This window comes from Anabrus simplex, chromosome 4 (genome assembly GCF_040414725.1).
Source record: "Anabrus simplex isolate iqAnaSimp1 chromosome 4, ASM4041472v1, whole genome shotgun sequence".
Classification (NCBI taxonomy): domain Eukaryota; kingdom Metazoa; phylum Arthropoda; class Insecta; order Orthoptera; family Tettigoniidae; genus Anabrus; species Anabrus simplex.
Genome location: NC_090268.1, coordinates 155909154 through 155936493, shown reverse-complemented (window position 1 = coordinate 155936493; position 27340 = coordinate 155909154). Strand labels below are relative to the sequence as shown.

Sequence of the window (27340 nt, the reverse complement as noted above, 5' to 3'; positions counted from 1 at the left end):
GGCGTATACTATACAGAAGGGAGTACTAAGAGATGTTTTGCACAAATCATGGCATTGTAATTTCTCATATAGCATTTAGAAACATTGTAAAAACATCTTCCTTCAAATCTCATTTTCTCATTTGTGTATTATTTGCACTTGTGAATTTACTTAATTTTGTACTGTTCTGTTCCCATTATAAAGATTTATTTACACTGACTGACAGAGCAAATGCAGCACCAAGAAGGAGTGGTCAGAACTTTATGCCAATTGCAGGGTAGACTGACGTCACTGAGGTATGCTCATGATGTGAAATGCGCCGCTGTGCTGCGCACGTAGCGAACGATAAATGGGACACGGCGTTGGCGAATGGCCCACTTCGTACCGTGATTTCTCAGCCGACAGTCATTGTAGAACGTGTTGTCGTGTGCCACAGGACACGTGTATAGCTAAGAATGCCAGGCCGCCGTCAACGGAGGCATTTCCAGCAGACAGACGACTTTACGAGGGGTATGGTGATCGGGCTGAGAAGGGCAGGTTGGTCGCTTCGTCAAATCGCAGCCAATACCCATAGGGATGTGTCCACGGTGCAGCGCCTGTGGCGAAGATGGTTGGCGCAGGGACATGTGGCACGTGCGAGGGGTCCAGGCGCAGCCCGAGTGACGTCAGCACGCGAGGATCGGCGCATCCGCCGCCAAGCGGTGGCAGCCCCACACGCCACGTCAACCGCCATTCTTCAGCATGTGCAAGACACCCTGGCTGTTCCAATATCGACCAGAACAATTTCCCGTCGATTGGTTGAAGGAGGCCTGCACTCCCGGCGTCCGCTCAGAAGACTACCATTGACTCCACAGCATAGACGTGCACACCTGGCATGGTGCCGGGCTAGAGCGACTTGGATGAGGGAATGGCGGAACGTCGTGTTCTCCGATGAGTCACGCTTCTGTTCTGTCAGTGATAGTCACCGCAGACGAGTGTGGCGTCGGCGTGGAGAAAGGTCAAATCCGGCAGTAACTGTGGAGCGCCCTACCGCTAGACAACGCGGCATCATGGTTTGGGGCGCTATTGCGTATGATTCCACGTCACCTCTAGTGCGTATTCAAGGCACGTTAAATGCCCACCGCTACGTGCAGCATGTGCTGCGGCCGGTGGCACTCCCGTACCTTCAGGGACTGCCCAATGCTCTGTTTCAGCAGGATAATGCCCGCCCACACACTGCTCGCATCTCCCAACAGGCTCTACGAGGTGTACAGATGCTTCCGTGGCCAGCGTACTCTCACCAATCGAACACGTGTGGGATCTCATTGGACGCCGTTTGCAAACTCTGCCCCAGCCTCGTGCGGACGACCAACTGTGGCAAATGGTTGGCAGAGAATGGAGAACCATCCCTCAGGACACCATCCGCACTCTTATTGACTCTGTACCTCGACGTGTTTCTGCGTGCATCGCCGCTCGCGGTGGTCCTACATCCTACTGAGTCGATGCCGTGCGCATTGTGTAACCTGCATATCGGTTTGAAATCAACATCAATTATTCTTCCGTGCCGACTCTGTTTTTTCCCCAACTTTCATCCCTTTCGAACCACTCCTCCTTGGTGTTGCATTTGCTCTGTCAGTCAGTGTATATGTACTCATACTATATCTTTCCCCTAACATTTAACATGCTTTGCCCAGCTTATTATTTAAACCTGTTTTTAGTATAACTGTAATATATTGCCCAAAGTGCCATTTTGTTGATAGGTGTTCTTTAAAACTTGTATACATTATTATTTTCTTTTTCCGTTAGTCCTCTATTACTTATTGATTTTTCTTTCCAATACTTCAAATTTATTCAGATTGTAATTCAAATTTATTCAGCTTGTAATTCAATACTAGACATTTACTCGCGTATAGGCATTCCGGTTTGACAACTGTGTTGTATGTTGAGATTTTTAGATAAACACTTTCTGTTGTAGATATTCCAATTTATACTGTATGCTCTTTCCATTTTGTGTATCCTTTCTTCTACAGCAGATTTTTTCCAAATTATTTTCTTGAATTGTTTCTCCCAAGTGTTTGAATTTCTTTACCTTCTTTATTTGACCAATTTCTGTTATTAGAAATTCTAGAGCATATTTTATATTTGTCATAAATTTGTTTTTGTTTTTTTGTACAGAAAATCTATCCCCATGTTGCCATTTATCCATAAACTCCACAGATAAAGTTAGCATTAATAATAGACTATATCTTAACAGACTTTGAATTCAGGAAATCTTTTAGGAATGTACGGGTTTTTCGGGGATTTTTCGATGATACAGACCACTATCTGATTTGTAGTGAACTAAGTATCTCTAGGCCTAGGGTAGAGAAAGTGAAATCTGTCTGCAAACGAATAAGAGTAGAAAATCTCCAGGACGAGGAAATGAGACAGAAGTACATGAATATGATTAGTGAGAAGTTTCGAACAGTAGACAGTAAGCAGGTTCAGGATATAGAAAGTGAATGGGTGGCATACAGGGATGCTGTAGTAGAAACAGCAAGGGAATGCCTAGGAACAACTGTGTGTAAAGATGGGAAAAGGCGAACATCTTGGTGGAATGATGAAGTGAGAGCAGCCTGTAAACGTAAAAAGAAGGCTTATCAGAAATGGCTCCAAACAAGGGCCGAGGCAGACAGGGATTTGTACGTAGATGAAAGAAACAGAGCGAAACAAATAGTTGTTGAATCCAAAAAGAAGTCATGGGAAGATTTTGGTAATAACCTGGAAAGGCTAGGTCAAGCAGCAGGGAAACCTTTCTGGACAGTAATAAAGAATTTTAGGAAGGGAGGGAAAAAGGAAATGAACAGTGTTTTGAGTAATTCAGGTGAACTCATAATAGATCCCAGGGAATCACTGGAGAGGTGGAGGGAATATTTTGAACATCTTCTCAATGTAAAAGGAAATCATCATGGTGGTGTTGCAAGCAGCCAAGCTCATGGGGAGGAGGAAAATGATGTTGGTGAAATTATCCTTGAGGAAATGGAAAGGATAGTAAATAAACTCCATTGTCATAAGGCAGCAGGAATAGATGAAATTAGACCTGAAATGGTGAAGTATAGTGGGAAGGCAGGGATGAAATGGCTTCATAGAGTAGTAAAATTAGCGTGGAGTGTTGGTAAGGTACCTTCAGATTGGACAAAAGCAGTAATTGCACCTATCTATAAGCAAGGGAACAGGAAGGATTGCAATAACTATCGAGGTATCTCATTGATTAGTATACCAGGCAAAGTATTCACTGGCATCTTGGAAGGGAGGGTGCGATCAGTCGTTGAGAGGAAGTTGGATGAAAACCAGTGTGGTTTCAGACCACAGAGAGGCTGTCAGGATCAGATTTTCAGTATGCGCCAGGTAATTGAAAAATGCTACGAGAGGAATAGGCAGTTGTGTTTATGTTTCGTAGATCTAGAGAAAGCATATGACAGGGTACCGAGGGAACAGATGTTCGCTATACTGGGGTACTATGGAATTAAAGGTAGATTATTAAAATCAATCAAAGGCATTTATGTTGACAATTGGGCTTCAGTGAGAATTGATGGTAGAATGAGTTCTTGGTTCAGGGTACTTACAGGAGTTCGACAAGGCTGTAATCTTTCACCTTTGCTGTTTGTAGTTTACATGGATCATATGCTGAAAGGTATAAAATGGCAGGGAGGGATTCAGTTAGTTGGAAATGTAGTAAGCAGTCTGGCCTATGCTGACGACTTGGTCTTAATGGCAGACTGTGCCGAAAGCCTGCAGTCTAGTATCTTAGAACTTGAAAATAGGTGCAATGAGTATGGTATGAAAATTAGCCTCTCGAAGACTAAATTGATGTCAGTAGGTAAGAAATTCAACAGATTTGAATGTCAGATTGGTGATACAAAGCTAGAACAGGTCGATAATTTCAAGTATTTAGGTTGTGTTTTTTCCCAGGATGGTAATATAGTAAGCGAGATTGAATCAAGGTGTAGTAAAGCTAATGCAGTGAGCTCGCAGTTGCGATCAGCAGTATTCTGTAAGAAGGAAGTCAGCTCCCAGACGAAACTATCTTTACATCGGTCTGTTTTCAGACCAACTTTGCTTTACGGGAGCGAAAGCTGGGTGGACTCAGGATATCTTATTCATAAGTTAGAAGTAACAGACATGAAAGTAGCAAGAATGATTGCTGGTACAAACAGGTGGGAACAATGGCAGGATGGTACTCAGAATGAGGAGATAAAGGCTAATTTAGGAATGAACTCGATGGATGAAGCTGTACGCATAAACCGGCTTCGGTGGTGGGGTCATGTGAGGCGAATGGAGGAGGATAGGTTACCTAGGAAAATTATGGACTCTGTTATGGAGGGTAAGAGAAGTAGAGGGAGACCAAGACGACGATGGTTAGACTCTGTTTCTAACAATTTAAAGATAAGAGGTATAGAACTAAATGAGGCCACAACACTAGTTGCAAATCGAGGATTGTGGCGACATTTAGTAAATTCTCAGAGGCTTGCAGACTGAACGCTGAAAGGCATAACAGTCTATAATGATTATGTATGTATGTAATGTTTCAGTGGGAAAGGGTACATGGTAGAAATAAGAAAGGCAGCAATAAATATAGGGGATTGAGAAATAGAACCATTGGAGTATTCCATTCTTGTATTGCTGCATTTTTCAGGTTTTTTGAAAGTATGGCAAAATCTGCAAATGCTGGACAGTTTATTTCAATACCTCTGTTCTTTCTTCCCAGTGTTATGACTCCCTGTGGGTGGGGAACGTAGACGAAGAATACTCCCACGATATCCCCCTGCCTGTCGTAAGAGACGACTAAAAGGGGCGACCAAGGGATGATGACGTTAGAACCATGAAACTACTTGTGCTTAGTACCATTACGTGAGGAACACCATGGGTCTGCCTTACTTGCAGTTAGTACCACCATGTGAGGAACACCACGGTGTTGTGGTTAGTAGGGTCTACAAATGTGTGTATTCCACCGAAGCGGGGGAGCGGGCATTTGGCTGCGCGAACTATTGTCCATGTGCCATAATGCTGTGCTGGAATGTGCCGGGTCCCCTGGGGTCAGAATATATCTGCGCAACCTGTGAGTAGTACCACTTTACGAGAAACACCATGGGTGTACGTTGCCTGTGATTAGTACCACTATGTGAGAAATACCACAGGTTTGGCTGGCGCCCGTGATAAGTACCACTATGTGCAAAAACCATGGGTGTGCGTTACCTGTGAGTAGTTCCATTATGTGACAAATACCATGGGTTTGTATTACTTGTGGTTGTTACCATAATGTGTCATACACTGTGGGTCTGCATTGCCTATGCTTAGTAGAACTATGTGAGCAACACTACGAGTATATGTTGCCTGTGATTAGTTCCACTTGGTGAGGGACACTACGGTAATACCGGTGCCCGTGATTAGTCCCACTATGTGTGGAGCACCATGGGTCTGCATTGCTTGTGAGTAGAACCCTTATGTGGGAAACACCATGATTTTGTGTTGCCTGTGAGTGATGCCATTGTGTGCGACATACAATAGGTCTGCATTTCATGTGATTAATACCACCATTAGAGAAATACCATGATTCTACGTTACCTGTGATTAGTACCACTTTAGGAGGAACACTATGGTTCTACCTCCCAATAATTAGTACCATTATGAGGGGCCGGCGACCTGGATTTTGGACCCTCTTAGGTAATAATGTATTCTCCCAGTAATTTACGCTTTGTGAATTGAATCCACTGATTGTTTTTTTTTTTTCACTATCTTTTCATCATTTGATTTAGATTCTAGTCGATGGATAAATTTTGAAGTTCTAATTTTCGTTTTCTTCACCTCTTACCATCTGTTAGGTCCCCTTAAACAACAATCATCATCATTTTCATCATCATCTCAGTGTTATTGGTGATAGCTTGAGTTCTTTCAGTTTTTCATTCTGAATTCTTACTATTTTCTCCAGGACACAATTGAATAGGAGTGGTGATAAACCATCACTTAATGGTTTAGATATTTCACCCATAAATTTTACTTTTGATATGGTGCCTGTGAGGGTTTCACGGATTAGGTTTGCCAGTTTGGTTTTGACTCCGAATTCTCAGATTATTTTGCCTAGAGTTTCCCTATCAAAAGTCAAAAGCCTTTTTAAAATCTATAAATATTACTACTATGTCTTTGAAGTTCATGAATCTGTGATGAATTATAGACTTCAGGTCAAATATCTGTTTTGAGCAATCCACTCTGATATTCACCCAAATGACTGTCAAGAAGAATAATAATAATAATTATTATTATTTGGATTCTCAGTCCTTACAGTTATTGGAGCTCTCAGTGCTAACCTCTTCATTTTTACATAACTATTGCATTCTACCTTTGGATAACTCTCCTGCTTTTTACACTTGATAGTGATTCATCCATTAGATGGGAATGTCAAGCTTTGAGTAGACACTTTGGTGTTATTCTATAGGACTAGGCTATGTGCCAACATTGGGTTTCACCCTCTCCCTTCCTCGTTTTCACCATCTCGCACTCAGATTTGCAGGTCGCCCATGGATGTTAAATAAGAAGACTTATGCTACGAGCCATACTCTAAATAAATAAATAAATAAATAAAATAATAAATAAATCTGCTGTAGATGTCATTTTTAATCACCTAGTTGGAAAACTTCAAATTATGTCATTATCATCTAAGGCAGTTAGCAGTTTCCTTTCCTGATTTGCTGATTTTGAATAATCAATTTATTTCAAGTTTCATGCAGGGAGGTAAAGAATATAGGCTATAATCATTGATGTTGCTTGCTAGTACAGTGGAGGGTTTGAAGACTATTTACTTAATACCAGTCTACAGCATGTTGGAAATTCAGTCTAAATATATCTTGAACACTGACTGAATTGTTAACACAAAGGAAAAATCGGACAGTGATATTTACTTCATGAAATGCTCTGCAGTATTTTCAGTAACTAATGGAGGGAGGGGAAGGGAAGGGAAGGGAAGGGAAGGGAAGGGAAGGGAAGGGAAGGGAAGGGAAGGGAAGGGAAGGGAAGGGAAGGGAAGTTAATTTGACACTTCAAACCAAGAACACATAAATTAGCTCTGATTTGCAGATATTGAATAATCAATTTATTTCAGGTTTCATGCAGGGAGGTGAAGAATATAGGCTATAATCATTGATGTTCCTTGCTAGTACAGTGGAGGGTTTGAAGACTATTTATTTACTTAAAACCAGTTTACAGCATGTAGAAAATTCAGTCTAAATGTATCTTTAACACTGACTGAAATTCCCTTTATCCTGTGTTAACACAAAGGAAAAATCGGACAGTGATATTTACTTCATGAAATGCTCTGCAGTATTTTCAGTGACTAAGGGAGGGAAGGGAAGGGAAGGGAAGGGAAGGGAAGGGCAGGGAAGGGAAGGGAAGGGAAGGGAAGGGAAGGGAAGGGAAGGGAAGTTAATTCGTCACTTCAAACCAAGAACATATAAATTAGCTCAACATCCAGTCCATCATTGGCTAATTTCTTCAAAGGAAAATACATAGTTTGAAATAGGCAAAATTGGCAGTTGCTGTTGGATGTTCAGCTTTTGCGCGGTATCACTCCGTTCATTTGTCAGACTGTACATCAAATTTTATGCATAAATGTCATCTCCAATATTCATATCCAAGAAGAAAATCAGAAGCCATAGTGATGAATATGATCAGACCCTTTGTAATTGTGAGTTACAGATTAAATAAAAAAGTATTGCAGAATGCAGGCTATCAGAGATTTTGCATATGATCATATTTAATGTGAAAATTTGTCTTTCTCTTCTAGGCTACATGTCTTCTGTTAAGTTTTGCTTATAAGATTTCTTACTCTTGTTGTATTCAGATTTTGGGCTTGAACTATAATTTTACACAAAGAAGGTTGGACGGTATATAAAATAATTAGGCCTAGAACAAGTGTACATGGTTACAACAAATATTTTGGAGTAGGACCCCATGATAATAATCTTCTCTTTAAGCACCCAGAAAACAGTATATTACTGTGTAAAATTGTATAACATAAGCCCAAAGTTCAAATAGGTGTTAATAAAATATTCTCTTTTGTGCATAATATTTTAATTATCTTCTTGGTAATAATAGATTAACATTGAATTGAAATCCGTATATCAGCCATGAGTAATTGTTGCAGTATCACGAAGAGGTCTGGACATGATGCGTGTGCGAGCCACAGACCCCCGACCATGCCCGAAGTGTGGAAAGATCTACAGGTCAGCTCATACCCTGCGTACCCACCTGGAAGACAAGCACACTGTGTGTCCCGGCTACCGTTGTGTGCTGTGTGGAACGGTGGCAAAATCCCGGAATTCCTTGCATTCACACATGAGTCGGCAGCACAGAGGAATCAGCACTAAGGACCTGCCGGTACTGCCCATGCCTTCACCCTTCGACCCAGAGCTGGCATCGCGACTGCTGGCTAAAGCCGGAGTGAAGGTATCTGCTGCAGAACTTAGGGCTCGTGCTTCCCCTACTGGTCCTCGTAGACCAGATCTAAGACTGGAAGTGAAGACAAACCATGTAGACTCAATACGATACTCAGGGGCACCCTCTGAGGCAGGAAGCAGTCTCTATGGGGGTGATGATCCTGAGGACCTGACTGTACCCAACTCAAGGCTTGGTGGAGTAGAACTTACACCTCTTTCTCCTCCTACATCAATGATGAATAATTCTACAGCTGTCATCACTAAGGTAGGTCAGAAGCATCTTGGTTCAAACATGGGAGGAAGTAAGACTCTTGATGACATTGCCCACAGTCTAGTAGTGGGAAGTGGCAGCAATAGACTGGGAGAACCAAACCGGGGCCCACCTCCCCCACCTCCTCCTCCACAGTCTTCAGGAGCGTCTACGGGTAGTGCCATTTTGGATACATATTTGCAGTTCATTGCAGAGAACTCGAACAACCTAGCTATGGGCATGAGTGGGGAACAGGCAGCAGCTCATGCAGCAGCTGCAGCTGCCCATGCAGCTAAAGCTGCTGCACTTAGTTTAGATGGAAAGTTGAGTCACAGAGACTGTGAGCAAGAGCCAATAGATGGTAGTGGGGACCAAGATTTGGAGGATGTGGAGTCATCAGGGGCAGAGGATGATGATTACAGTGAAGATGAACAGGAAATCATCAAAGCAGAGTGAAGGTTCAAGCTGCTCCCTGTCACTGGACATTTCAGGAACACATAGCTCTGGTTTAGTCTCGTACCTCCTAGTCACGGGTAAGAATTTCATCGGAGGTTAAGAGCAGCTAATCAGAGCAGCACATGAATTCCATCCATCTACCTCACATTCAAAATATCACAGCAATTTCTGTTCTTGGAAGAATAGTGTTAAAGGCAGAAAAAGAAACAAGGCTGCATGGAAAGTTAAAGGAGATTGTAGCATGAATGCAGCAGATTGTAATACCTTTGTCAAATATCTAAATTTAATGTGAAGAAATTTATTTATTAGATATAGACTTCCAAAGGTCAATTGCTTGGTCTCCTTTAACTTTTCAGTTTCCATTTCCGGTATTTAATTTATTTCTATTTTATATATTTATCTTCTTTATGGAGTGTTGATTGTTACATCAGAAAGCAAGTGGAGAAAGATATCTAACATGATTGACTGAAAGAATTCCATCCTTCTACCTCATTTCATTTTTAAAACAAGCTGATGCTACATAAATTTTCCTGTAACTGGGAAATTCAACTAATGGAAAGTAAATCTTTCCAAAAGTAATACCTTATGTAAAAGGTATTATACTCCTAGCCATAAAATCAAGGAAGGGCTTACAGTGCTGATGGACTAAGAACGTGTTTTTGACACGTATGCTGTCGTATTTTTAATTTATTTTTAAGAGGTTGATATAAGTTAAACAGTATAACATTATCAGTAATGTGAAAGAGAGCTGATAATCAAAATATTCAGAGCTGATAATCTTTTATCTGGAGTCATTTGCTCCAAGTTGAGGATCTTTCTAATTTAAAAAAATTAGAAGTGGAAAGATTACTGCTGGCAATAGGAAAAGTTGAAAGTTTAAATGAGATGTTCCGATATTCTAAGAATGACAAACATGCTAATGTTGCAACATTGGTGTAGGTACTTTTCTTGATGGGCTGAACTCAGTTGGTTTGTCTCATAATTATTAGATTTTTTTCAAAATATTTCCAAGATGACAAATGCTGATTGTTTTACCCTGTTGCAAAATTTTTCATGCCTACGGTTCCTACTGATAATTTTCAATTTATGGCTAATGAAGTACTGTTAGAAAAGTAAATCTTCTGCTGAGAAAACGTGGTGCTCAGGTGCAAATAATGCCAATACAGATTCTACTGAACACAGAGAAAAGCTGTGAGCTATATAAAGGTTCCTAACTAAATCAAAGCCCATGACAAATTTCAACTCATTATCTTTCAACTGATTATGATTACTGTAGTTCATTTCTGGGGATTGAAATTATGACTGCAGCATTGCCATTATTTTATGTTTTGAAGGCAGTTAAAGTAAAAAATATCCCCATTTTTTCTGGAGAATATATTTTTGCCAGCATTTAGAATGAATTAAACTTAACATGGACAGCTGCTCTTATTTATCATTGTCAGCTCTTTCCAGATGTTAAGCTGGTATATAGTAGAAGTTATAATGAAGTATTTTTACATGTATAATAAGGATGGGAAAAAAATTACTCGCATATACAGTACATAAGTGTATGGAGCCCTTTTTGTTTTTATTGTAATTTCTTCTGCTATATATCAGTTTCACACTGTCTTCGTTATCATGTTTTACTGGAAAGATGGCTTCCAAATGAGCTATAGCAATCTGTTACGACTATTCACTGATTAAGTCTCACCTCAGTTACTGGACCTCAATAATTATATATAACAGTACGTAAATAGGCTCGGGGGTTTTATTATTATTTTTATTTTTCTTGTAATTTTCACAAAGTACAAAGTTTCAGGGAAAATTGTGATATTACTGTCTAGAAGATGGTTTTAAAAAATACAGTGAATAAATCAGGGAACCTACAGCTCAGACAGTAATATCATTCTTTATCCTTACCATTCTCACAATCAGTACCTCAGTATACAATATAATGAATAGTTTTAAGGAGATCCCTGCATATGTAGGTGATTTGCCTCAGCATCCTCAGGAATATATGCATACAACACTTACACACACACACAGAATAATGTTTATATATACAGTATATAAATATATATCTCATTCTTATCATTATGTAACATATGACAATGCTTGTTCAGTGCCATAGTCTAATTTTTTAGCTTCCATGATAATTGCGCAAGTAACCAATGCCTCTCATACTAGGGGTGAGACAGATCGTTGCAGTCCTATAATTATGATACAGTTGCCAGCTGACTTCTGGCTGTATTAATATAGTATACTGTTGAAATGTACTTCCCATATTACTGTGTAAAGAGTGGATATGTTTTACGTACATCTATTTTTTAAACATTTTTATAAGCAGTTGATAAATGTCGCCTCATATTTTCAAGACCTTTAATTGACAATTTTTGCCTTTTTCCAAGTTATAGTAAACTACTTATGTAAATATATATACTCGTTCTCATCCCTAGTAATCTCCTTGTTTATATTGGCAATGGGATGAAAATTAGAGCCAACAGTTATGTATTGTTTGATGTTTTTGTCTTTCATTCATTGCCCTAATGAATTCAGGATGGTTTTTAGATCATTCTCGGCAATACAACTGAACTGAATCTTTCATTTTAGCTTAATCTCATACTCCTCACCTTTTTGTCTGTCAGTTTCATTTAACTCAGCAGGGTGAATATGATAGTACTGTGTAGTGTTCCCTCCAAAGGTTTTCTTGCTGCTTGGGGTTAGGACTGTTCTTTTCATGATGTATAATTCACTGTCTTTCTGAGTTGCTCCATTTGCTTTTCAGTCTCTTGCACGTTCATTGCATGTATGGAGGTATTTTTTAATTTGCAAAATAGTAAGATACAGGTTTATAAAATACAAGTTCAGGAGAGAGATTTTAAGGAGACAAGGCTTAAGCATCTTAAAAAGATGATACTAAACACAATATGCATGGAAAGAGAAAGTGAGATGCTTCAGTAACTCATGGAAAGTTTCCCAAAAAATTTTATTTGTAACTTACCTTTACTCCTTTTTTCCTAATGGATTAACATCTCCTTAACTCAGATTTTCAGCTATGATGGAAAAGAAAGGACTAGGACTGGGAAGGAAGTGGCCGTGGCCATTATTAAGGTACATCCCCAAAATTTGCCTGGTGTGAAAATGAGAAACCACGAAAAACCATCTTCAGGGCTTCTGATGGTGGGGGTCAAATAAATCATCTCCTGAATTCAATCTTACAGCTATGTTGCCCATACCATGCAGCTTATTTGGTTTATTCCTTATTTTATCAAATTACTATACATCGGTAAATGATTGTTCTGTGTTCATCTATCATGAGAGGCTTACAGTATTTTTTTATTGACCCTGTATGAACAGATGCTTATTTTCATCCAACGCCATATTTAAACAGGATAAGATTTTGTTTCAACAAGTTAATTCTATTTCTCATTCTCATGCTATGTCAAGACAGTCCTTGACATTTATACTACTGTACTACTGTAAAGCATTACAAATCTTCCAGTGTCACTCCTAGGTCAGTGGTAACTTCCATTACTACTTTATGGTAGTTAGTTCTTCCATTGTTGGATGCAACAGCTATGCAGAATTACTCGACTTTTTGTGTTTTATTTTTTTAACTCTGCTCACTGCAGAGCATCCTGCTCCTTCATTCTACTTCCTTGTCCCCCTCTCCTTCCCATAGTACTTATTTTTATACCTCGCAAATTTTATGTAAGGTCATTTTGAGTGACCTTCCCCGACTGTCATATTGGTCTGTTCACACCAGTCATGTGGGAAGGGAATAAAAAAAAAGAAATTATACTGTCATTTTGAAGTTTTTATAGATCCCAATTTAGTAATTGTTTGATGCTGTACTTTTCATACAGTGTAAAATAGAACACTCTGGTTCAAGCATTTGTACAGAAATGGTGTGAACAGTCTAATAGTAGGAAAAGATCAGATGCTGCAGGTAAAGTTGAAAGATCGTCATGAAACTTGAGGAAATTGTATACCTTGTTATTTCAGTATTTGTGACATGTAATGAATTACTCAAATTGTCATTGCTTTGGGAAATGGAAATTAGAAAGAAAGCAAATGACTTATATCTATGTACAGTTGTTTCTCTGTAGACTAACTGCAGCATCTTGGCATCCTTAATATTGTGTATAGTTGGATTCATAGATTTATTATATGACTTAGATAAAAAAAATATTGTGTGCTGAATGAGGAAATGTTTAATGCTATTATTGCAATGTTGTGTATGATGGATATGTGTTAGTTGTTGCTGTTTTTTTGTTTAAACTTTCATGGAGCCTGAAATGACATGCTAAATCCCGGTATTATGTTTCTTTTTTCTCGGGATTCATAATAAGTGTTGTCATTTAGTGATTAATTAGGCATGGTTTTTATTATTCCCTGAGAAAAACTATAACTTATGAGAATAACTTTAGAAATGGACGGTGCTTTTTAATCTTTCTTTCTTTTGCTTGTATAGTTTCTTTCTCCCTTTTTTAAACGTGTTTTAGATTGAATTGTATATAACATTCATAATAGTTTGGAAAGAGATCAGTAAAACTTGAAGTTCTTTAGCTATTTACATTAGATTATTATATATGACATAGCTTTGTTGGAATTTTTTCGGGGTTAGAATGTAAAAAGATGGTAGTGTAGGATCTAACAGAGAAGTTATATCGGACTATGTTTATACCGGTGTGGTTCTCTTTGCCCCTCGTTCGTCCCTTCCCAGTACTCGGTCATATTGGAATGACTCATTTCATCCCAGTTATAACTTAGTTATTTAGTTGTAATATAAAGAAATATCGTTGTTCCGTTGTTAGCCGCTGCGTGATGCGGTGTATTATAATAAACAGAAGACCACACGGTTTGGTGGTCGACCGCATGACACGTACTGAAGACTTTGCCTTCTCTCTGCAGAAGCAACAATACTACTCATACTACCTCATTACAATGGTTTATTATTAAGTGTCCCCTAGTTATAAGTATATGTTTAGATGTAGAAATTATTATATAATAATATTATTAAAAATTTTTAAAAAGCAGCAGTGTTGTGCTGTAAATGAAACTGTAGTACAACAGCTACTTAAATGTTTGGAAGAATCATAAGATGTACTGTTAATTTTTATGAATATATTCTTTTTATTTCTTGTTCGACTTTTATAATTGACCAGTGAAGATGTTTGGCATAAATTTTATGTGCTAAAGCAGAATTATAGATTTCTGAGTCATCGCCCTTGATTTTATCTCATTTTTTATGTAGATGTATCTGTACTGTTTACTTTTGCATGTTTAATTTTAAGTGAGGATTTTTTTAAAGAAAAAGGAAGGTAAAATTAGTAAATGCATTATGTTTGATGTAATCTTTCTTATTTCCATTTTATTGATAGAAATATAATGCATAACTAGAAGGAAAACCTCAATTGTGGTGTTGTAGAAAAGTGAGGTTATGTGTTATACATGTTTGCGAGCTTATTTAAACAGAGACGGGAATGAATATTGCAAGTGTTTGTACTCAGTGCCATATTTACAGAAGAGAAAATTTGTGTTTATTTTCGTTTCCTTTTTTCTCTCTTGATTTTTATTTTACTGAAGGCTTGGCAGGCGAAACAAGTGTTCCTAAATGTAGAGTACGGTTCCTCAACAATGGTGAAGATAGCGTCCATGTTTATTATGTGGTATACAACAAATTCAGAAGCTAATAATAAAAGGCAGTGCATGCATTGGGTTGTTCAAATCAATATGCAAGGCAAACTATATGCTGTGGAATTTATCTGCATTCATATAATGAACTCATTTCTGTTATGTTCAGTGGTATCTTTTGTATTTTCATGCCAGGTTTAGTGGCTCAGATGATTAAGAGACTGGCTTTCTGAACCCAAGTTGACAGGTTCAATCCTGGCTTAGTCCTGTGGTATTTGAAGATGCTCAAATATGCCAGCTTTGTGTTGGTAGATTTAGCAGTGCATAAAAATTCTGGCACCTCGGCATCCCTGAAAACCATAAAAGTAGTTAGTGGGATGTAAATCAATAACATAATTCCTGATTGATTGATTGATTGATTGATTGATTGATTGATTGATTGATTGATTGATTGATTGATTGATTGATTGATTGATTGATTGATTGATTGATTGATTATCAACTTGCTAATAGTGGAAGTGCAAAAACGTCAGTCACACATACTTTATTAATGAGCTTTTCACTATCATTCACTGCTGATCTGCATTTAAGGCAGTCGCCCAGGTGGTAGATTCCCTATCTGTTGTTTTCCTAGCCTTTTCTTAAACGATTGCAAAGAAATTGGAAATTTATTGAACATCTCCCTTGGTAAGTTATTCCAATCCCTAACTCCCCTTCCTATAAGCTAATATTTGTCCCAATTTGTTCTCTTGAATTCCAGCTTCATCTTCATATTGCGATCTTTCCTACTTTTAAAGACACCCCTCAAACTTATTCGTCATTCCACGCGATCTCTCCACTGACAGCTCAGAACATACCACTTAGTCGAGCAGCTTGTCTCCTTTCTCCCAGGTCTTCCCAGCCCAAACTTTGCAACATTTTTTTAACGCTACTCTTTTGTTGGAAATTACCCAGAACAAATCATCCTGCTTTTCTTTGTATTTTTTCCAGTTCTTGAATCGAGTAATTCTGGTGAGTCTTCCATACACTGAAACGATACTCTAGTTGGGATCTTACCAGAGACTTACATGCCCTCTCCTTTACATCCTTACTACAACCCTTAATACCCTCATAATCATGTGCAGAGATCTGTACATTTTATTTACAATCCCATTTATGTGATTACCCCAATGAAGATCTTTCCTTATATTAACACCTAGGTACTTACAATGATCCCCAAAAGGAACTTTCACCCCATCAAAAGGAACTTTCACCCCATCAATGCAGTAATTAAAACTGAGAGTACTTTTCCTATTTGTGAAACTCACGACCTGACTTTTAACCCCGTTTATCATCATACCATTGCCTACTGCCCATCTCACAACATTATCGAGATAATTTTGCTGTTAAGAGATAAAAGCTGAAGGAGTTATTAAACAGAGTGGCATAAGGGCAAATCAGGTGAAAAATCTTCAAATTACAGCAATAAAACAAGAACTTCTTTGATAATATATATGCTTACAAATTGTACATATATCACAGTACTGGCTAAAGATAAGTTGATGGCAAGTTTAACATTGCTATGCACTCGCGTGCTGTGTATTAGTGTGGAGTATAGATGTTGGAATACATAGCTGATACCACAGTCCGTGTTGTACATTCTGTCTCTGCACCTGCGCATAGCTTGGTATAATGTTTTATTTGTTAGTCAAATGACAGTGTTATGCTGGCAACTGTTTAATCCTTTTTTTGTTCAGTACTGTGACAGGTTAATATTTTATAGATACCTCTGTACATATTTGTACATATATTCAATGTGATTTGAAGAGTTTGCAGAACTCATAGCTCTGTGATTAATTTAATGTAATTAATCAATTCATTGGACATAATGTGTGTTTTGTTTGAGCTTTTATGTCCTAATTTTCATTTTGAAGATGAGTTTGGTGGGAAAGTTTTCATATTCTGACTGCTACAAGCACTTCTAAGCACTTCTTTTTCTTCTTCATGCCTTTTCCTAGGCTGGCACTTGATGTGGATTTGGCTCAGTTTTACAATCAGATTCCCATTGTGACAACAACCCATTATGGAGGGTTGTATTCACTGTTGTGTGTTTCTGTGGTGGTAGGTAGTGTGGTGTGTGTATGTAGTTGATGAGAAGTGTTTTACTATGATCTATATACACCCAGTCCCTAAGACAGAAAATTAACCATCGGCAGTTAAAATACCTGGCCTGGCTGGGAATCAAAGCCATGGCCCTCTGAACCGATGGCTAGTACACTGACTTACACCAAGGCACTGGACAAATATCTTTATTACATCTGCAAATATATAAATATGGTTAGTCAATTTTAGGCTCAGGGTAATTTTGCCCCTCTGTGTTTGAAGACCCTGATCAGATTTTTTCTTAAAATCCTAAGCTATTCTTATGCTTCTCACATATTTATATTTTTCCACTATGACTGTCAAAATTCATTTAATTTTGTTCTAACCTATAATGATCTCTGGAAATTATGATTTTTAGTACTGGTAGGTTTCTGAGTTTTTACAACAGCCTTATGATCTGTTTCTAAAAGGAGCCATATTTACATTTAGTGATTCATGCCCTTTTCATCTGAATTTTGCACCAATCAGTGTATTATCAGTCCTTATTTTTAGGTAACAGGAATGAGTTTGAAGAGTAAACTTGCATTTATGTTTCATTTAATGTGATAAAATATCTCTCTCTCCTCCGTACTGAACTTTATGCTCAATCTCTTTGTAACAGCAAGGACATCTCTCTTCTCGTAAACAGTACATTTTTCAGTAAAATTGTAAATCAGAAGGTACTTAAGGCATGCCTACCTTGAGTTATTGGCTGTTTTAAAATATTAATTGCAATTATTTTTGAATTCTCTAACCTACTTTTCACTCATGATAAGGGTGGCTTGTTGTTGAGGGACTCTGTGCCTTCTTTGTACAGCATGATATGATAAAAGAAATGATATTAGAGCACGTGTCAAATAGTGTAAAAAGCAGTCGGCCCAGATTGTTCGACTGTTTTTTTCAGGTGTTCACAGTTCCTATCTTGCTCCCTAAAGAAAAATAATTAAAGAAAAGAACTTTTTATAGATTAGAAAAGTAGAAAAATCACACACACGTACACAATATTATGTATTTTGCCGTAGAAGCATAAATAATGCAGTGTAGTGACATAAACAAGGAAAGAGGCAATTGATTGGTTCATAGAGTTTCTTTGAAAAACGATTTTATATTATTTAGTTATTTCTAGGAAGGAATGTTTTCCTCCATTTTTTAAAGGATATATCATTTTTTAAATCTTCCTTTTAAAACTTTCACAACACCGAACTGTGCGTTCAGTTAGGAGGATTAAATTACTGTTGTAGTCTCCCATTTTCATGCCACTTCATTAATAAATCATTACACACAGGTTATATCTCAGGTAAAATATTTTAATAGAAGCCGTATTTTTATTACTTTTTAACGTTTACTCAGAGTATTTTATACAATGTCTTCAAAACTGGATGTGAGTAGACCGTCCACTCAGGATAATGTTTAGATGTGGTAACGTATTCACAAGGGTTAATGTTCCATTTAAGCTTATATATGCCCATTATTAAGAGTCGGTATTTAGAAACTCTTGTAGAATGGTCTTTATTGGAAAAAGTACTTCCATAGTATACATTTTTAATGAAAAGAAATCATAAGTCAGTGAATTAAATTTTTTATTCCACGTATCACTGACTATCAACAAACATGATCCACTCATTACTTCCTCCCTGTCGCAAGTTCGTGTTGTGAGGTGATGATAAACTCACCCTCGGGCGAGCTCCATAACCCCAGAGAACGTTGTAATTCTTTGGAATGTATAATTAATAATAACCGTAATAAATAAATATATATATAAATATATGATATATGTATACATGCAACTGTTCCGTGCATTTAATGTAGTGTTATTCTTTTCATACAAGCAGTGTAACATCTGAAGATATTTTAACAATTCAGGATAATGTAAGTAATCTTTCATTTTTTGTTTACTGTGGTGGTATTAAAAACAACATATTGTCATGTTGAATTCTGGAAACTCCATAGCATTCATTTTGTGAAGGGAGGATTTTTCTTTACTGTTAATTTCTAAATATTGAAGTGACCTTGCTTGTAAAATATTTAGGTAGCAAGGAGTGAGTAATATCTAAAAGGATCCCCTGAATTTTAGGGTTTTCAATCTGAAATGCATTATTTAAACATGTTATATTTGTTGTGAAGTTGTATAAATGAGAGAGAGAGAAAGAAAGAAAGAAAGAAAGAAAGAAAGAAAGAAGAATGAAAGTTGTTAAGCAGTGATTGAAATCCTTGATGTACATACCCCACCCCCAGGAAGTTCTTCTGTTATTGGTGATGGATAAATTGGACTTGACTTGTCTTTATTTTCTGAAATTTATTTATTTGTAAGAACTTATTCAGGTAATTTTTCTTCGTATTTTTTTTTTTTTGAAGTGGTAGTTAATAAACATTGTTATTTCTTGTTTGTTGTGTTTGACAAATATTTACAAGAGTATCAATATCTTATTTCATTGAGAAAATAACCAGAAATCCTTTATTAGTGGATAATTTTAGACAAATAAATAAAACTATTAATGTTCCTAAAATTTGCTTTAAGTAATGATGTTCATAAAATAATATATATATTATATGGAAGCAAAATGTATATTTCACTGTATTGGTAATTTTATAAGCAAACCTTGAGCTAGGGTGCAATAATGTAAGGTTTTTTTTAAAGGTTTTACTGTTCTTATATGATAATCCCTTTGCAATGATAAAGTGAATCCACTTCATATATGAAATATTTTATGTTCACTTCAAACAAGCTATCTACTGAAATGTGGCACAATTGTTTTAGTGAATTGGCAAGTAATGCTTCAAAATTATTTTGAGTATGAAATCTGTAGGATATACTGTTCAAACATATTTCAAGTAAAATCTTATCAGAGGAATAAGTTCCAGGACTATAAGAGGCTCCCATCGTAAGTAAAGGGTAAAGCTTATCTTGCCATACTAATGCGTAAGACTGTATTTGTGTTCATTTTTTACCAATCTCAACACATTTAATAACATCTGTTAACATAGGATTTGAAAAGAGGGTATTGTGATTTTTTAAGTAGACTCATTCAGACTGTGTTATATGGATCTCACAAGAGTATGATTTTATCTGGTATTTTAGTTCATTAGCCAACAAATCCAATGGAGAAATCTTGAAGCTTGTGTTTTTAAGACTTAACAGCAGGGAATATTAACTTCCTTCTTTACCGTTGCAGATTAATTCTCAGGGATGATCATATTTTGTCATGTAATGAGCCCTCATTTCAATGCCTGTGTTTCTTGGTCATATTTGTAGGTCAGGAATCCTTTTTATCTTTTACAGGGTAAGACTGGCAGGAGTTTATCAGAATGGGTAGGTATTTTATTTTCCGTATGAATTTACTAACATTAATTATGGTATGCTTGGTTCCTTTTGTTAATCATAAGAAAGGTGTTGGATGTTACCTTCAATAATAATCATGAACTTTTCCTATTAGGGCATTATATTTTTGAAATCACATGTTTCAACATTGAAGGTACTAAAATAAGATGAAATAAAATTTTAGTCTTTTATAATAAGTTTCTTTAAGGTTTTCTTTTTCTTGTTTTATTTCATTCTTAACTTTCGGCAATATACTGTAGAAGCTTACTTTATTAAGCTTTGTACTGTATATAAGTTGTGTACTGTAATTTATTTTGAAGATGTTTTGCTAATACCACTTCTAGCATGGGTATTCATTAGAGTACAAATTTTTTTTTCACTTTTTTATACTATGGACTTATTTCTCAGGCTGTCATGAAAATATTGTATGTCTGTTGTTCATTTGTCTACATTTTTGTACAGTCATAGGGAAGAAAGGTGTAATTCAGTACTTAGATGAGAAACAGCATGTCATTATGATGTTTCTGATAGGCATCCAACTCTCTTTTACAATTAACTTATCCTTCATCATATTATTTTATATCCTCTAATGTAATATTATACCTTTTTTATCCCATAACAGAGTCTTTGTTACTTGATGTTCTGCTGATCTTCAGCAAGTTGATCTGTTTTAGTGCCACAAAATCATGTTACTTGATGTTCTGCTGATCTTCTGCAAGTTGATCTGTTTTAGTGCCACAAAATCATGTATGTATGTAAGTGCGTTTGTGATTTTTTTTTTTTTAATCTCATCTTTCCATGTTTTATTATAAATTCGAAGGATTTAATTTTGATACAAAAGCACGTGGTTAGGTAAGAAACTTACTTGTTTCTCAACTTCTTTTAGGATACTCCTGTTTTCAAATCCCTGAAAGGTTAAGGAAGTTTTTTCAAAATTAAAATGGTAATATTGTTTGACTGGGAGCAGACTATATATAGTTATAAAACATATGAAACCATGTAAAAACATTAACAGTGTTAAAGTATACAGTAACAAACAATACTGTAGGGTTTGCTATTCAAATTTAATTCTTTATCCCAATTTTGACTTCTGTTTTTTCCGATTATTGTAACGGATGTAACCAGCAAAATATGTTTATTACTTTCTTGCTGTACATTTCACCTGCAAAATCAAAATTATTTTTGTGATGTGGTTGCTTAATTACTTGGATCTGCATGCAGTACCACTACCGTAAGAATTTACAGAGATCAAGTAGCATAGATACTCTGTATTATTAATTGGAAGCTGCAGGACTGTTAGGATACATATACTATACCAGTAACATTATTACCATTCTGTAGAACAGTGAAACTGCATCAAGTTTGAAACACATCTGCATCAGTCTAAACAGGTTGTTATAAATTGAACGAAAGTAGTAGATATTTAAAAATTTCTACACACTACAGATGAATTTAATAACAAATTGTCACAGATAAATTGATGTTATAATCATTAACTTTCTGAAGTGTGTTCTTTTTAAATTGACAAGCACAGTAGACCAACTTCATTAGCAGTCAACTGTTGCAGCAGACTGAGCAATTCACTCTGTTCAGTAAGCCTTTGTTACTAATTGATATTGTCATTGTAGATATTGGATTTTGCAAATTTTTACGTGGTATGCAAATTGACAGCAAATTATTGGCTGCAAGACTACTAAACATCAACAAGCACCCAGAATTGATGGCATAAAAGTAGATGTGTTTATTTAGAATATAATCATATTCTGTTTCCTGTAATCAGAGCTTGCCTAATTGATAAAGCTTACAAAATAATTCACTTGGAATGGTAAAATAAACTCATGTCCTCATCCTGAGATGGTGCAGCTCTTTACAGGCACACTCCCAATGGAGGTGAGCTGCATGTACCATTTCAACCACATACCAGCCCTCCTGTCAGTCTCAAATTTCTGGCAGTACTGGGAATCGAACCCAGGCCCCCCGAGGATGGCAGCTAATAACACTAACCGTTACAATACTGAAGCAGACTATTGTAATGGTGAAATTTTGTTATTGAAGAGAAACAAAATGGAACTTTCAGTCATATAGATGATTTTCAAAATTATTTAAAGAGCCTTTCAGAGAAGATATGCTTACATTGTTGACAAGAGTATGTCTTAATCTAAATTGTTCACAAAACTCAGTGAACTTCTTAGTTACTGTTCCCTTGGCCACAGCCAGTAACCATGTAACTTGAATGGATATTATTAAATTGTATTTTTCTTGATGGTAGGCTATGGTGGGGTTGTTTAACTTGCTTTTCTTCATTTGAACCTCAGCTTGTAGGCAGTCATTCATTTTCCATCTTGATGGTCGGATCACTGATGAAGTCTTTTGTCGAGCCTATTGGGGTAGGAATGATGTTAATTCTCTTCATTGATCCATTAATTGCCAGTCTATACATCTCTTCTTCCACATGGTATTTCTTGTCTCATGGGTACATGCAATTGAAGGTAAACTGGTTGCAAGTATAAATATGTTTTAAAACTTTTTGATGCAATGTTTAATTTTCATTTTCTTTTGTTTTTTTTTGTTTTGTTATCATTCTCAGCATAGTGAAATTTAATGATCAGTGTATATAAGACAACACTTAAACAAGTTTAGGGATAAGTTATAATGAATTATACAGCCAAGAAAAGTCATCTGCATTAAAACATACCATGTATGTTGTAAAGACCTTCAAGTGAGAATTTATCTCATCTATCCTCTGAAAAGATGAAGAGGTAGCAAACAATGAGAATTTCCTTTCAACATCTATAATTTTGACCATAATGGCCACCAATAGTCTGTATTGACTTAAGTCACTATTATGAGTTAAGGATCCGCCTTGTCAATACAACATAATATAATGCCTAGTGTATTGTCTAATGCATATAACACATAAAGAGATAAAAGTACACGAATACTCATATTTTCATAACATGTACTTTTATATCTTTGTGTGTTAGATGTGTTAGACAATAAACTAGGCATTGTATTGACAAGGCAGATCCGTAACTAATAATAGTAATTTCCTTTCATGCAAATGTAGCAATGCGATTACTGTCGTCTTTCAAGTACTTGGACAACTGTCTTCCGATGTTCGGTTATGTATTGAAATCATACTCAACATGTACATTTCCAAGTATTAGACAGCAGTGTTCATTTAACCTGTTAGGAAGAATTTTAAGAAATCTCATGTGAAGTATTCTTGTGTTTCTAGATTAGCTGATGCGCTTGTCACAATTTCCATGTCATGTTAACCTTATTAGCACGAAAAATAATTTAAGACTTTAATCCTCGAGCTGTTGCGCTGGCGTACTGACTCAAAATACGATACTTTTCTTTCTACAGTATACAGAATTCTCATTATAGTACAACTGTTAACCTCTGTATCTTCAAATTGATTGTTTTTGCACGACTAGTGTAACTGACGAGCTTGTAGAAGTTGCACATTACTAATTATTGCAGTTTATTGTAGTTAATGCTCAAGTAGGTTGACTGAATCAAACCACATGATCAGTAACATGCCATCTCTCCATGTGAACACTGTGGAGAAGTTTGGAATTGAACTCAGGCTTTAGGCACATAATCTAGTGATCAGACATTGTATACCACCACCTCTCTTACCCTGCTGGCCTACATTCTGATGGTGATAATTTCTTCCACCAACGGGACTCGAACCAGTTAACCACAGTGTCAGACTGACATGTTAACAATCGTGGCCATTAGGCGGGCTAGCACTGCACTTAAAATACTCCATGGTTATGTAGAGTTCAGTTTGCCAGACACTTAAAAATGATAATATTTTAAGTTAGTTTTATGTGACACCTTAATGTGAATATGGTTCTGGTGAGTGTTGATCAAATCAGTGAACTGGTATTTTATAGCCTAGCTTGTTTGGCACATGGTCAGCTACTGAATTTATTTATTTATTTACTGTTTTTAAAATGACTGTTTAATGTGCAATCATCAATAGTGTCCCTTTATTTAGGGTGTAAATATTCACTTCATTGCCAATACATATGTCCTTTTTAAGCTGTAGGGAATGTAGTTAACCCTGTTCTTGAAGAATAGGTTTGAAGTGCATGGTAGCAGAATAGCATCATCGCAGGCTTCTCACCATGCTGGCTATGTTTCAGATCCTTGCCAGTGCATGTTGGTTTCTTGAAATTAAAAGGCATATCCCTGTGGTTCAGATTCCATAGAAAACTAGAGGTGCCATGACAGTGATGTTGACATCTACAGTTGCTTAAAACTACAAGCTTGCTTGTTTTTATAGGTTGCAACCCTGGGGTGTGGGCTATATTAACTACTGGCTGCTATTGTAAGAGTGATAAAGGTAGTATTAGTGCTGTATTTTGGGCTTGTTGCTGATGGGAGTATGTAGTATGAATGACAAATATGTTTTATAACTGATCCAGATCATTTTTTGAGAGAAAACAAAAACTCTTGCCTTTCTAGTTGGACAGCTATAGTCCCTTTCATTTTCATCCTGCATATAAAATGATTTCTTGTTGAGAAGACCTGGTTTTATAATAGGTGCTATGTCAGTATGTGACCATACCCCAACAGCCCAGACATTAGATCACTTGCATCATGTGATTCCAGTGTAGCTAGTAAATGCACTTTTCTTAATGGTTTACATTTTTTCTGCTGGATTTGAGCTGTATTATTTACAAAATCAGTATTAATATGGTGTAATTTCTGCTGTTAGTTGCATTGTGTGTTCAGATTACATGTAATTTACTGGCACAGACAGATTTATCTTTTTTTCTCTCTTATACATTTATTACATCTTTCCCCTGGTTGCACATGAAGGATCGGTTGTTGTAATTTTTTATCAAATACCCTTTCTTGATTTCTTTTTAAATTGCTGTTTTCTGTACATAATATGTGATGAGTTAACAACTTGCATACTGTGTATAATAGATATTGGAGTAAGATAACCCTAGATTAATACTTTTTTGTATTTTTAGTTTAGAATTAAGTGTTAAATATAGCTCACCAACGAATATGCAGTTGTTACTAGATAGATATTTATCTGGTCATAAGGTTGCTATTGTTTTTAGAACAGAAGTCATAGGTGCTCTTGTGATCAGGTCATATTTCTTGGTGTGCCATATTGCATTTTGCCTTTTGTAGTTTAATACATAGGTGTACTTGATCAGGTACGTTTTTTAAAATACATTGTTTGCGTACTTGATCACATGTTTGTTATATCTTAGTCAGAGCTTCAGGGGATAAACTGATATCAGACATGTATTTTGAAGAATAATTTTTTTTTTAGTAATCCCCAGTGATATAATTTGGTTTTTATACACAGTGTTTGCATGATGCTCTCTATTTAAAACTTTTGATAATTCATAATACTATTTCCACTCCTTGCTACCTCTTGAATATACATTAAGTGTTGACAAGTCGCCTTGCTACCTCTTGGATGTACATGAAGTGTTGACAAGTCGTAATTGAGTTTAAAAAGACATCAAGATCAACTGATACTTTTCAAAGGTGGAACTTTCAACTGCTTACTAAACTGAAAGTGAGAAATTCGCCCACTTATTGTTATAAATTCCAGTCTTAATTCTGCTAGTCCAGTGTGCATGTTCCATACGTGAAGTCACATATACATGTGCAATTTCAATTGTGTATTATCCTCCTTTGTTGAAGTCTTGAATAGAAAAGTAAAACCCTTGATGGAAAAACGGTGTATGCATAATCATGTAGCAGTGTGATATGAATAGTAAATAGCCTATTGAATTCAGGAGTAATATTGTGTGTAGAGAATATAATGCATAATTTTACTGGCTTGTTATACATCAGGGAAATAAAATGAAATATTGTCTCCACAGTTTTTCTTTTACCATGACATCGCTTTGAATATTAAAATGATGAAAACACACTTTGTTTTTGCTTGATTGATAATCCCAAGTGTAAATTCTGTATATAGGTGATGCATATTTTAATAGATCTGTACATATAGGGTGCAGTAATTACAACTTACGCTATTTGGCAGGTACATTATAAAAATATATAAAATTCTGGAATTCAGAGAGAGAGAGAGAGAGAGAGAAAGAATTTGAAACCTTCAATCTTAAATTTGTTGTTTAGTTTATTCAGGGAAGGTAGAGCAGTGATTGAAATTTAATTCGCTTTTTCCTGCATAATACAGATAAGTCCTATCCTCGCTGCTAGATGGGGCTTCATTAATTCCATTCCTGACTGTTAAATGACTGGAAACAGGCTGATTTTCATTTTCAATATAGATAGTGTTGAACAGAAAGATAATCTCAGGGATTGATGACAAGGAAACGTGAGCAAATCCCTCTCAAAATTAGATGTCCAGCTGTTGACATTATCTGCCCAAAGCCCTGGTAAGATCTTGTTAGATATTCTTATGGAATAGGTCTCCTTATCATAGTCACTCCAGAACTAATTCACCCTATTTCTGTCCAAAACCAGTTTTTATTCTACCCTGTTTTATTCTTACTGTATATTACTTCATCCTTGAGGCATATCATGTCAACCTCAAAAAGTCCAAACTCATGGTGACTGATAGAGCAGCACAGGTCATTTAAAAGAGTTGGATGTAGTGCACGACTGTGTATATTTTGGGTCAACTATTAGTGATACAGGACGTTCCAAGAAAGAGATGAGGAGAAGGATTTTGCTAGGATGAGTAGCTAAGATGAAATTAATAAGATCTAGAAGAACAGGGGAATTACTAATAATACAAAGATCATCTTCTTGGAACCCTTGTATTTCCGTTTTCTCATGACTGCGAGACCTGGACCATAAAGGCTGTGGTCAGAAAATGCTTCAATGCCTTTGAAATGTGCTGCTGGTGTAGAATGCCTTGGACCACAAGAAGGATCAATGCGTTCATTCTTCAGGAGCTGAAGATTTTTAAACGCCTTCTTCCTCATATCAGTGAAAGAATATTCCAGTTCTTTGGACACATTGCGAGACGACCTGGAGAAGATCTAGAGAATTTAATCATGAAAGGGAAGGTTGAGGGCAGTAGACCATGGGGAAGGATTGCAGCCAGATGCATGGGACAAATTAAGACTATCACCGGTTTGTCTTTCCAGCGTGCCCTGAGGAAAACCGAATATCATCCAGAATGGTGAACCTACA

At 36.5% G+C, this 27340-nt stretch overlaps 1 protein-coding gene across 3 annotated transcripts in view; it reads left to right on the top strand.

The window, feature by feature from the left end:
• Window positions 1-14982, top strand: part of ab (abrupt) — a 152726-nt gene extending 137744 nt beyond the window's left edge. For all 3 annotated transcript variants that reach the window (XM_067145287.2, XM_067145286.2, XM_067145285.2), the window contains exon 7: window positions 8135-14982. In XM_067145287.2, coding sequence (XP_067001388.2) covers window positions 8135-9132 — 998 coding nt within the window. In that variant the 3' untranslated portion in view covers window positions 9133-14982. The remainder of the gene's footprint in view (window positions 1-8134) is intronic.
• The last annotated feature ends 12358 nt before the right edge of the window (window positions 14983-27340 follow it).